The 13,583-nt window shown below is 36.3% G+C and overlaps 1 protein-coding gene and 1 pseudogene across 1 annotated transcript; both read left to right on the top strand.

Annotated features, from left to right (window-relative positions):
* Positions 1 to 360: 360 nt before the first annotated feature.
* Positions 361 to 2,840, top strand: LOC132637049 (endoglucanase 1-like; annotated as a pseudogene).
* A 3,583-nt stretch (positions 2,841 to 6,423) lies between these two features.
* On the top strand, positions 6,424 to 7,890 carry LOC132634705 (protein BRANCHLESS TRICHOME). The gene has a single exon (XM_060350727.1). The coding sequence runs from the start codon at positions 6,690 to 6,692 to the stop codon at positions 7,656 to 7,658; it is 969 nt and encodes a 322-aa protein (XP_060206710.1). The 5' UTR covers positions 6,424 to 6,689; the 3' UTR covers positions 7,659 to 7,890.
* The last annotated feature ends 5,693 nt before the right edge of the window (positions 7,891 to 13,583 follow it).

The raw sequence follows: 13,583 nt of genomic DNA, 5'->3' as shown, positions 1-13,583 counted from the left end.
AAAACATTGGTTCTGAGTGTGATTTGTGAATGTGGTTTTAGTCACCAAAACTACAAGCGGACTAACCTTTTTGTACTGTAAATTTCTACTTCGTCAAGTCATATTGCCGTGAATTATGCTAATAAAATCGTCTTATTTGTAGCAGTGGATCCCGTGAATTATGTTGACTCTTACCACTTATTTAAAAAAAAATAAAAAATAGTTTCTAATAAGCTCTGCAACGACCAACGAACTCCTCAACTGCCAATATAAACCGGTTACTTCCCTCCAATATAACTCAAAAACTTTCGAGCCATAACTGCCCCTTCACTTCATTTATCATTAAAGTATTAAAAAAGTAGTAATAAGAGGAGCTGAGAAATGGCCTATGCTATTAAGGCTTCATTTAACATGCTAATTTTATGCTTCACAACCTTCCTCTTACTTAATCGTTCTCATGATTTTGCCTTTACCTTCACTTCTCAAGATTACTCTGATGCTCTTGAGAAATCAATTCTCTTTTTCGAGGGAAAGAGGTCTGGAAAATTGCCTGCGAATAACGCTTTATATAGAGGGGTGATTCTGGCTTGTCTGATGGTTCCGGTTACCATTTAATCCTCAAATATACTAGCATGATTACATTTTTCCTCTGTCTCATTTTATGTGACACACTTTTTTAGTTTGCCCAAAAATGACTTAATGACATGATTTTAAAGCTGCCCAAAAATGACTTAATGACTTTTTTAGTTTCTAACTTTAAAATTCTCATTTTAAACTTAATGACATGATTTTAAAGCTAACACAAATGTCTTATGACACGTTTTACAAACGGAGAAGTACTAATTAGTACTAACAATTGGCTATTAGCACCTACATTTTCTCATAATTTAAATACAATGACTAACTCCTTCTCTTTTTTTGATTTAAATAGGTCGATCTAGTAGGAGGATATTATCATGCAGGGGACAATGTTAAGTTTGGATTGCCAATGGCCTTCACCACAACTCTACTACCATGGAGTGTAATCTAATTTGGAAGCTCCCTGCACAACCTACTTGACAACGCCAAAGAAGCCCTTCGTTGGAGTACGATTATCGTCTTAAAGCAGCCACAGCCAGCCCCAACGCGTTATACGTGCAAGTAGGAGACCCTAACCAAGATCACAGCTGTTGGGAGAGACCCAAGGACATGGACACGCCTCGCAACGTGTACAAAGTGTCCCTTCAAAATTCAGGTTCTGATGTTGATGCTGAGACTGCTGCTACTATGGCTGCTGCCTCTATTGTTTTCAAGGACTCTGACCCTTCTTATTCCTCTAAATTATTGCATACTGCACAAGAAGTAATTACACAAATTTGCCTAATCACATGATTTGCGTGCATAGAATTTTAAGCACATCTGCAATATTGCAGGTGTTTGATTTTGCGGACAAGTATAAAGGTTCCTATAATGACAGTCTCGGTTCAGCGGTCTGCCCATTTTACTGCTCTTATTCTGGATACAATGTAAGACGGAACGTTACTTAATATTATAGTGAAAACGTACATACTTATTCATCGATCCTCTTATTGAGGTTGATTTTGATCATAACTGTCTTATGGAAAATTCTGCAGGATGAACTTCCATGGGGAGCATCATGGCTTCATAGAGCTTCACAAGACTCTTCTTATCTTTCTTATATCCAATCAAATGGTCAAACTACGGGTGCTAATGAAGATGAAGACCTGGAACCAAAATTGTCCTCTCAAAGGTTCTTCTTTTCCTTCTACTCTTAGTTTAACTTCAAATATTTAGCCATAAACTCACCAGTCTTCCTCTTCCCCCTGGTTTACACAGGACTTTTTGGAAAAGAGTACTCAAGAACTCCAAGCATACAAAGTTCACTCAGACAACTATATCTGCTCTCTGATTCCTGGCTCGTCTAGCTTTCAACCTCAGTATACCCCAGGTCAGTAGAAGCGAAAACAACAACATACCCAGTATAATCCCACCATGTGGGTTCCGAGGAGGGTAAAGTGTACGCAAACCTTATCCCTACCTTGTGACGGGTAGTGAGGTTGTTCCTGATAGACAAAATTGCCCAAAGCATCCCGCGTTAGCAAGGTCGGGGAAGGGCCGCACCCCAAGGGATGTGATGTAGACAGTCTAACCTAATGCAAGCATTAATGGCTGCTTCCACGGCTCGAACCCATGAACCATAGGTCACACAAAGACAACTTTACAATAGAAGCGAAAAGTGTCACATAAATTCGGACAGTTGGAATATTAAATTTTGAATCTATAATTGAATCTATAATTTCAAAATTACAGAGCTAGCACTTATCGAAATTACTCAAGTCTAATGTATAAAACAAATGTGTGCAGGGGGGCTTCTATTCGAAGGAAATGGAAGCAGTCTCCAATACGTGACAGCATCATCATTTCTCCTATTAACCTGTGTCAAATACTTGAGGTCAAGTGGAGGAGTTGTGTCATGTGGGAGTTCAATATTTCCAGCAAAGAAGCTCGTAGAGCTTGCAAAGAAACAAGTGGACTCCATATTAGGAGATAATCCAGCAGGAATATCGTACGTGGTTGGTTTCGGACAAAATATCCACTTCCTTTGCACCATAGAGGTTCATCTCTACCATCAGTGCATACACATCCTGGTCATATTGGCTGCAATGATGGGTTCCAGTCTTTTGAATTCGGGCTCGCCTAATCCAAATATCCTTGTCGGAGCCATCGTGGGTGGTCCTGATAGTAAAGATAACTTCGATGATGACGGGAATAATTATCAGCAATCGGAGCCTGCTACATACATTAATGCACCACTAGTTGGTGCTCTTCCTTTCTTATCTGCAGAATCCACAGCAAAGTAGTAGTGGATGGAGTCAGATATATTTGCTTGAATATTAGAGTTCAGCCATGCTCTATTAAATAAGTCTTGTAGCAGAGAAAGAGGATCAGGAAATCGGTATGGTCCCATGGTAGCTCAAGATAATTGTGACATGAAAGTTACACTATGCATTCAGAATGTAAGCAAGAGATTTCCAGAGGAACTCTTGGTTCCTCTAGGATTCTAAGACCCTTAAAATACTTGAAATGAATTTTCAGACATTTGACTAACTTGTTCCACATTGAATGGTGAATACTCAGCAGTCTACCTGAATCCAGGGGACGTATTATATTTTGAAAATCGCTGAAAAAAATGGAAAGAAGCAAGCAGTGTTATGTATAATTGACCCATGTACTTAAGAACGAGTTACTTGTAGAATGACAAATGACAGTAATTAAGAGGCAAACACACTCGAAATGCACTTTTAATCTGATCTACTAGGTCATTTAGATTTCAACCAAAAGAGGAAAAAAAAAAAAAACTATTTCTGTCAAACATCACCTAGCCTAAAATTTAACTTATAAATGCTTTAGGTTGCCAACTATAAAGTTCAATTTGGATTGAGGCCTCAAATGTATTTGGGGGCTAAAGCCACTGCGCTAGTGGCTTGGGGGTAATGCCGCCCTCGCGTGCAATTCTTTGTCTTTTAACGTTTCTCCACCAACCACCCCAACTAAACTAACGTTTTCAAGAACAGAATTGGTATGTCTGTGAATCAACTGTTTAATTGGCAGTATATTTTCTTGTTCAGTTCCACATTCATCTGTTTTGTGTGTTAGGACTTGTTCCTGTACGATGCAAAGTATGCCACTCCACTTTTGTAGGACGCATGAACAGAAGTTCGCGCATATAGAAATCAATCTTATCCTTGTAAGTTAGGGGTGTGCATGGACCGGATTGGTTCAGATTTTTCAAATACTAAACCAAACCAAATGCGTCGGGTTTTTAAATTTATAAACCAAACCAAACCAATAAAATTTGGGTTTTTCAACTTCGGGTTTTCTCGGATTTTTTAGGTTTTTTCTCGAAAAAATCTTCATACAAAACATATGACTTTTACTTCAAATATTTCTTTAGTCCTAGTACGATAAAACTATATAACTAAGGTGTTTCTTAAGAAAATAACACAAAATGTGAGTTGGGTGATCACATCGTATTTAAATATTCAACAAAAAAAATAATAAAATCGGTTAAAATAAGTATTGCTAATTAATAAGCCATAAAGAAAGTGACTTTAATCTAAATACTAAGTTATGCTAAAATAAGTACGGTTAATAAGGATTAATTACATGACAGAGAAAAAAATTAAGCTATGTATTTTTTCGCTCTAAACCAATTATGCAAAACTAAAAAATAGATATCTAACATTACTGTCATTCCTAGTGTTAGAATTGAATTTCTTTTGTTAACATTAATGTTGAGTTGGTTTTGATTTGGACTTTATTTGAGTTACTAACATTCATGGGATATAAAACTTATTGGCATTCAAAATTCTAAGTTTAAGCTTAAAATAATATGATAAAAGACAAAAAACTATGAAAAAATTTAGGAAATATTTACAAATAAATATTTTTATGTATAAAATATTTTTAAAATCGAATACATGTAATGTCGGGTCGGTTTGGTTCGGTTTGACTTTTTTTAGCTAAAACCAAACCAAACCAACTATGGTCGGGTTTTTTTTTTCAACACCAAATCAAGTCAACCAAACCACTAGTCAGGTTTTTTTCTCGATTTATCGGTTTGGTGCGGTTTGTCGGCTTGCTTTGTACACCCCTACTTGTAACCTTGTTACAGTACCCCTTAAATTAGTTTAACTGTTGAATCAACACCAAAGTTTTCAATACTACTAGATTATGACCATTTTAAACTCAATGGACAATGATTTGTGATCTGTTTGTACTAAATATAGTTTGACATGTGCCTCTACAAGGGTAGACTTGGGAAATTAGATGACAACCACTTGATATTATTTGTTACTTCATCTATCTCTTTCCTGTGGGTAGGCTCTGATGGAGTAATCTGTTTGCTGATCTACACATTACTTCAAATGTAATCTAAAATACAAGTGAAATAGCAAACTACTGGGCTGTTATGTATGTTATACATAAACAACGAACATGACCTCTTATTTGGGCTGGTTGGTTACACATTTTGTTGTTTTAGTTTTGTGGATAAGAACATTGAAATGGTCTATGGAGCATATCCACTGTAGAGACCTTTCGGTGGTAATTAAAAAGTGAGTGTGATATGATAAGGGAGCCAATCCTCTTTGTTATTTATAGCCTTGTTCATTTCTCCATTTTTGTCCAGTTCATTCTGTCATTATGAAATTAAGTTAAAAATACTACATAAAATACACCACATTGAGTTTCATTTCCCTGCTAATACTTGATCATAGATATCATTATGGGTACATTTTTGTGTATAAAACTTTAGTATATAGAAAGAAAAGGCATAATTTGTACCTTGCAGTATTCACTTTTTTCTTCAATCTAATTATCTAATTAGCACCAATTATTGCTACTGTTGTTGTTAGCTTTTAGTGGTCCAATAATCCAACTCCATCATGTGCATTATATCATGATCAGTGTCCCTTTTGGACTATATTCTCCATTGCCTCTTCACAAAGTTGCTGTGTTTTGGACAAGTATTCTTGCAGAACACATCACTACGGCCCAGCACGTGCTAAGAAGTTTATTGCCCAAGTATTGCTAATTGAACCAAGTTCTAAATCACACTAATGAAAGAAGACGACACAGTTTAGAGGAAACATAAAGGGAGACGATCCATGTGGAACAATTTTACAATCATAAGACAACTATTTGGACCCCTCACTCAAATTCTCTCTCACTCAATATAACCATATGACTTACCTTTTTCTTGCTAAAAGCTCTATAGGACAGAGCATACCTAGTTGGATTAGATAATATTACCCTACATGGGGGCGTCGTATGTTGTCGACAGAAGGTCAGTTAAACATCCTTTCTGAAAAATGTATGATGGGTCTATATGTCAAATGTTACTTTTTATTCATATAGATTAAATTTTGATCACCCTCAACGAAATCATGACTTTGCGGCTGCCCTACATGCCCACTTGACCAAGATAAAATTGCTCTTGCATCCATCTTGCACTACATCATTATTTCTAGTGCACCTAAGAATCAAAAGTATGGTATTATAGCTTTTATAATAGTACTTTCTTTTAAACTGGTTGTATTATGTAATACTAACGCAATTACAGTTTAGAGGCATATGCGAATGAAAGATTTTTAATTGACGGAACATGATTGCAAATCACGTAAATCATTGCTTTAATAATGTCGTCAAAGCGAAGCATCCTATGGTTCTTGGGATATGCAGTCTTTTTTACTCTGATTTCTAATTAAGAAACATCACAACTTGTTACCACCAAATTCCATGTCACAAGCTATGTAAATGAAATATCTAAATGATTTCAATTTTAATATTTTAAAGAAAATATACAATCAAAGAGATTGATGTAGATGGAGGAGGTGGAGGGAGACTAACTGATAAAGTTTTGGGCACCTCTATTAAGTGGACATTAAAGAGGAGGTACATGTGAGGTTGAACATCCTTTTTCCACCTTTAACAATTTTCAGTAGCTGGAAGGACAAGAAGATAGAACATCATGGCCCTACTCCAATTTTCTTAAAAGGTAGCAATAAAGAAAAAGCAAGAAAGTTAGCCCCATGGATTAGAAAAGCAAGCACTGCACAGCAGCAATGTTGATATAGAAAAGCAAGAAAAACTCCCCACCTTCTCCTAAAGGTCTTAAAAAAAAACACTCCCAATTGATATAGAGGACGATGATGGTCAGAAGCCAAGAAATTCCCAGAAATAAGTCTATTGGTATCTCAGTTGATCACATCATCCCTACTTCTAATCCAACCTGGAAACTGTACGAGAACCCCTTCTATAATTCACAAAATCAGCAACAAAACCCCACTCACAATCCTCTCCATCCCAACAATAAGCAAATTCATCGCCTAAATCTTCCGATATCTGCCAGAAAAATCGCAGCATCCTTTTGGGATCTTACCTTTATAAGGCCCTTTATGGACTCTGAGCTCGAAATGGCTCGAGCCCAAGTAGCCGAATTGAAGGCCAAGGTGGATCATGAACGCAAGGCACGTAAGAAGTTGGAGTCGATGAATAAGAAACTTGCCAAAGAGCTATCTGAAGAGAGAAAAGGGAGAGAAGCCTTGGAGAAAGTCTGCGAAGAACTTGCTAATCATATATCGTCGGATAAAGCAGAGATCAATCGGTTAAGGAAAGAAATGGAAGAGGAGAGGAAAATGCTGAGGGTAGCTGAAGTTATGAGGGAGGAAAGAGTTCAAATGAAGCTCATAGAGGCTAAATATTTATTGGAAGACAAGTTGTTGGAATTGGAATCAACAAAAAAACTATTAGAAGTAGAGCAATCTAATGCCGAAACTGAAGCCAAGATTCAAGAAAACATCAGCCATAACATGTCATCAGCTGCATGTGATCAAGAAACCGAGACTAGGTGTGAAATTGCTAACAAGTCAAACGAGGGAGATAGTGCTTCTATTCAATACCAAGTGACAATTCATAGAAGAAACAATTCACCTGAGCCTGAAAATCCACACATCAAACGAGGGATCAAAGGATTTGTCGAATTTCCAAAGGTTGTCAGAGCAATTAGTTCAAAAAGCAGACATTGGGGTACAAAGTTGGAGTGCCAAAAGGCTCAGCTTAGAATACTACTAAAACAAAAGTGTCCTATCCGATCCAACAGTCTTTTAACAAGCTGATAGCCATAAAGATTGTAGCTTTGGAGTGTGTTATCCAATTTAATGGTCTTGTAACAAGCTAATAGCATAAAGTTTGTAACTTTGGTGTGCCAATTGATTTTTTCTTGAAGCCTTGATTGAATTTTCTGTTAGGCCTACAGAATCTATTTCGTTTTCGTGATACTATGAGTTTTTGTGAATTGTGATATTGTAAATGTATAATTCTCTGGATTATGATCTAGTTCACTTGAAAGGTGTTGCGTTTTTATTCACTTGGAAGTTGTATGATTATGGTTGTACAGAAAGGATTGATGAAAATCCGAGTTTGTATCATACTATCATTATTGGAGCAGGCTCAAGACTCATACACATTATTTAAACATTCATCTTACAACTGAATGTCCTGAAAATGGCTCATAACTTACTTGGATCTTTTGTGAAAAAAAATCTCCGATGTCATCAAGGGCGGACCTACATGGTGGGGTGGGGTGGGAGGGCATCTGTTGAAGTGGTCAGTTGGTAAGCATGCCCCTTAGCTCCTTGTGCATAAACGCGTGACCCAAGTTCGAGTCTAGACTACAACATTTTTTTTAAAAAAAAAAAAAGGAACAAAAGGTATTGCTGACAGGTTTCAAACAAGGAAACTAACATGTATAACTTGACACCAAACCACCAGGCAAGCGAGCGAGTTCTAAACACTTATGTCATTTCATTTATAAAAAATTTTACATCGGTTCTATGGATGTTTAATAAAATTTTGAAATGATGCGATGTTGCAGAAAATTGTGATTAGAGATGGACTCAGAATTTGAAGTCGATGCTTCGACTAATGTACATCTTCCTTTGATGATGCCCCCGTGTCTTAAAATTCTGGATCCGCTTCTGAATTTCATGTTTCTAGTTAATAGCAGCAAAAACTAAAAAGAGAGAGAGGGAATGACGCTCCATGATGAAGTAATACTAGTAGGTTATTTTCTATAGGAAAACAATTGCAAGATTGCAGATAAGCCATTGTTAATTAGTTTCATCATTAAACAAACAAATTGTAATAATTGGTCCACCAAAGCCAGAAGCTTTAAAGTGGACCCAAGCATCATTGCAGACGCTATTCTTTTTGTTGGTGAAATTTCTCAAAGGAAGAAATACTTAATTACTTACCTGTTAATTAGGGAAGGTGGTAAAACTAGACTTGAAGTCACAAAGTCGTAAATGTCAATTATTACAATTTGTTTGTTTAATGATGAAACTAATTAACAATGGTTTATCTGCAATCTTGCAGCTTTGAAGTGGACCCAAGATCATTGCAGACGCTATTCTTTTTGTTGGTGAAATTTCTCAAAGGAAGAAATACTTAATTACTTACCTGTTAATTAGGGAAGGTGGTAAAACTAGACTTGAAGTCACAAAGTCGTAAATGTCAATTTTGCAACAGTACTTGCATAATTTACAACATGGTAAAGGAAAACTTTTCGGGATTGTTCTGCTCCAAACTCCCGAAAACGCGACAGCTTGTTGCTACTACTGGGTGTTTTGGTATTCCTCAGTAAACTTGAGAAATTTTTTGCAAGAATATGAAAAAAAAAAAAAAAATCAACTTTGGAAAAATAATGATGAACTCCTCAATCTTACTCCCGAATATTTTTCATCAGTAGTTATATTTACAGTGTAAAATGAATACTACAATAAATGACAAGTGTGCAAACATAACTCAAACTAATTGACCCTTCTCGGGGCAGGTGTCCTGGCCTGTTATATTTGGGCTCATATTCTGGCTAACCATCCCCACCCCACTGGGTGGGGGGGAGACCACTCCAAGTTGGAGAGAAGAGGTCAATGAGAAACACCAAACAAAGACTTTATCATAAGATTTTTATATTACTTTGAATTGTTTGTCCTTATGTTGAGGGTCTGTCGAAAACAACTTTTCTACCTCCTAAAGATAGGAATAAAGTCAGGGTACACTCTACTCTCCCTAAACTCACTTTGTAGAATTTCACTGAATATGTTGTTATTGTTACAAGTTAGGGGTTGCTTGTAATAAAGTGTAGAGAACTGAGATCACAATGTAAACTATCACGAATATAATGACAATCAATTTTAATATGCTTCATTCTTCGTGAAAATGGATTCTTTGTGAAGTGTAAAGTTGCTTGATTGTCGCCTAAAAAAACAGGAACAAGAGAGGAGATAGTAGCCTAACCTACCAAGAAAGCTCAACAACCGCCTTGTTAAAAAAAAAAAAAAAGTAAGTTAAATTTTTTTATTTCTGTGGTAAGCTTCAGTGAAGATATTAGCATACCAGTATATGATAAACGGTCGAACTGATTATGTAGCATTACATTTGAAATGTTAAATACGTAATCAAACTTAACTTCCACTTCGTACGACGTTACCTATTTATGTTTTTAATTGACCATGTAAGTCATGCCGAGATCACATAATTCCCATATTCGTTTACAAGTGCAACACCACTCCCCAAGCGTTCGTTTCTTCTGTTTGACTTTTAGCTAATTTTGTATTTTTGCATCCACTTAAATTACATTAACTCTTTAAAGATAAAGACATGCAAAGGACGGTACCGACAGCTCTTAACTGCAACCAAAATACAAGTTTCGTTTTTTTTTTTTTTTTTAATTGAAATTATATTATTTTTATTGCTTCATTTAGTGGCTGAAGTGCACATATATCCAATGTTAAGATCATCATATTGCAAATTTATTCACGGATATAGTTAAAATATATCTGTGTCATAAGTTCTATACGATTGAAATTCACTTATTTATGCCTGAATATCAATCAATTTTTAATGAACTTCATACAAAAATACCTCAATTTTAGCCGATGAAATTTAAAATATTTTGTTTGAAGTTAGGTTTTGTGTAACTCCGACATCATGTAATCATATTTGTTCGGAAGTACATAGATGTGCAAAAATTTGAAATATTAGCTACATACTAAAGGGAAGGGTCAAATTTACCCTTAAAGTATGGTTTATAGATTAAATTTGCCCCCCGTTAGAGTAAGCGGTCAAACTTGCCCCTCCTGTTAATATACTTGTTAAAATTACCCTTATTATGGATGGAAGTGTGACTAGGACTCCTTATCAGTCCACATAGGCATTATGTATGTAAATAAATTTATTTTTCCTTTTAAATCTTAGTGTAAAAACATAAAGGAAAAATGGTCAAAAATACCCTTCTACTTTCATAAATTTTAGTTTTAACCTCCGTTACAAGTTGGAGTCAAAAATACCACCCCTGATTAGCAAAGTTAACAAAATACTGCTAATTTGACAGTTTTCTCCAAATCAACTTCAAATCCACAATTCATTTAAAATTATCCTATTTTAAATGAATCTCAATTAAACAAGGCCCACCACCCACCAGATCTGTCACGACCCAACCCCGTGGGCCGCGACTGGTGCCCTACTTGGACACCCAGACAGACAAACATATCAAATTGTAACACACTTATCCAAATCGAAAAATATACAAATGACATATACTGGCACAATTATCATACGCTGTCTTAAATTATATCAAACTGTTTCAAACACATTTTAGCGCAACCTTACACATATACATATATCAAAAAGCCGGCAAGGCTATCAAATGTATCAAAAGCCGACAAGGCTATCAAATGTATCAAAAGCCGACAAGGCTATCAAATGGCGCCACGGCCCAAAACATATGCAAATGCACGCCGACAAGGCTGCCATAGCGAATAGGGTCATATAAACACATCTGAACGGAAGTAGGCACACACACCCACAAATACGTCTACAGACCTCTAAACCGACCAACAGAAACATATGGCGGGACAGGGCCCCGCTGTACCCCTGAACAAACGTATACATACACAGCAAACAAATATATACCAAAATATATGCTCTGAAATGAGAAGAGCACTCCGAACAGCAGAAGAGTGTCCTAAACTGGTGGATCACCAAACTGTGCGTCTGTACCTGCGGGCATGAAACGCAGCCCCCCGAAGAAAGGGGGGTCAGTACGAAATATGTACTGAGTATGCAAAGCAGAATGTACAGAAACAAATCTGAGGCATAAACGAAATAGTAGTACAGAACATAAGTAAAAATCCAACATATCAAAATGTTTACTTTCAAAATATAAGTCATGCATAAGGTACAGAAGAATATGGTCGCCCGCCCGTCAATGGCGCCATAACACAGCATAACACCAGAAGGTTTCAAATCTCCGTATCCCCGTCACATATCACAACACAGCATAACGCCATACACAGCATAACACCAAATATAAGTGGAACCCGACCCTCATTAGCGAGTAGCTCGTAGAACCATAAACACAGCATAACACCGGAGTATATCAAAGTGCGCACGATAACAGAACCGGCGAAAGATATAACAGAACGCACGAGCAGAGTCATGAGTAACCATATGCATAAAATCATTATCATAGACTCAAATATAAGTAAATGACCGTACTTGAAATTCGAAATGATAATCATACCAAATTCTTGCAAAAGTCGTTCGAATTACATAAAGGAAAGTCGCGGGACCCACGGGCGGGTATTGACCCGAATCGGGCCCGCCTATGAAAAATATACTCATTATATGCCATATAAACTTCTACAAAAATATTGAAGCAATCCGAGCCTTTCGGTGAAGGATACATAGCGTTCACAAATTACAAAATTCTTTAAAGTGAAACCTTTTTTTTATGCAAAGTTCGGAAAGCGATTATTTCAAAGACATAATGGTTCATATTTCATCAAATCATACATAAGAGTGCCAAGGAATATATATAAGGTTCATAACGTACTCGGATTTCGAATTTAGAATTTCCTCGAGGCTCGTAATGTAGCCTATTGAAAACTAAGGCATGCCAAAAGAAAGAAGGGTTGCGCTTTACATACCTTTAGCGTTTAGTCGTATTATAACTTGTACTTGCTGCCCAATGGTACTTATCCTATATCAAGATATCAAGAGCTATGATTAGTCTACGAGGGAATTCCATATGTATTTTTAACGCTAACAATTCCCTTCAAACATTTAGACCACGTTTCGTTCGCATTCAAACCAACTACATACAACCGATCCAACATCAATAATCATATGTTCAATACCAATCCGGACAACCCACATAACATTCCAAATAGCCCACATTCACAACATTCCATAACGATTCACATACGGCTATTGCATTCTCAAGTTACTCCTAATAATCCGTAGCCTTAACGTTTTCGTGTAACAACTTTACAATAACCCAAACAACGTAAATACAATATATATTCTTAACTATCATTTGTCTTTCCAATTTAAAGAAGACACATGTCCAAAACAGTTCCTAACCACAACACGTCCAAAACAATCCCTAATCAACAACACACCCAAAACAGTCCCTAGCCAACAACATAAAGGTGCCCGGAATTCTTGCGAACGTTTACGAACATACCAAGCAAACCACATATGATTCTTACACATTATTTCATGTCTTCATTTCATATAATTTTAGTAAAATACGACCAGCAGTCACACGATAAATATATCACCAAATTCGTACGCAAATAACTACATTGTCGACACTAAAACCTTACAACGACAACAACATGTTTAATGACATTACTTTCATGATTCTTGGAACTATTTTAGCATCATTTCCATTCTTACAACAGCCCACAATTCATCTCAATTTCAACTTGAATCATTATGCTTCACTTCCACTAAACGTTCATAACAAGAATCAACACTCAACACATACAATTTCACCTCTAGCACTAAAACAGTCCACTGTTTTGGACTGCTTGTGTTGACACCCAATTTTGTCCCTCCTTTATTTTTATTCACTCGGACGTCTAAATTTATTGACGAGCTAGATACTTTATTTTCACTGCTATTTATATTCGCTACTTTTTATTTTAACATTACAAGTATTAATTTATCACAAATTTTAAATGTTCATCGTCATT

Source organism: Lycium barbarum, chromosome 4, assembly GCF_019175385.1.
Source record: "Lycium barbarum isolate Lr01 chromosome 4, ASM1917538v2, whole genome shotgun sequence".
NCBI lineage: Eukaryota > Viridiplantae > Streptophyta > Magnoliopsida > Solanales > Solanaceae > Lycium > Lycium barbarum.
This window is presented reverse-complemented; position numbering and strand designations above follow the sequence as displayed.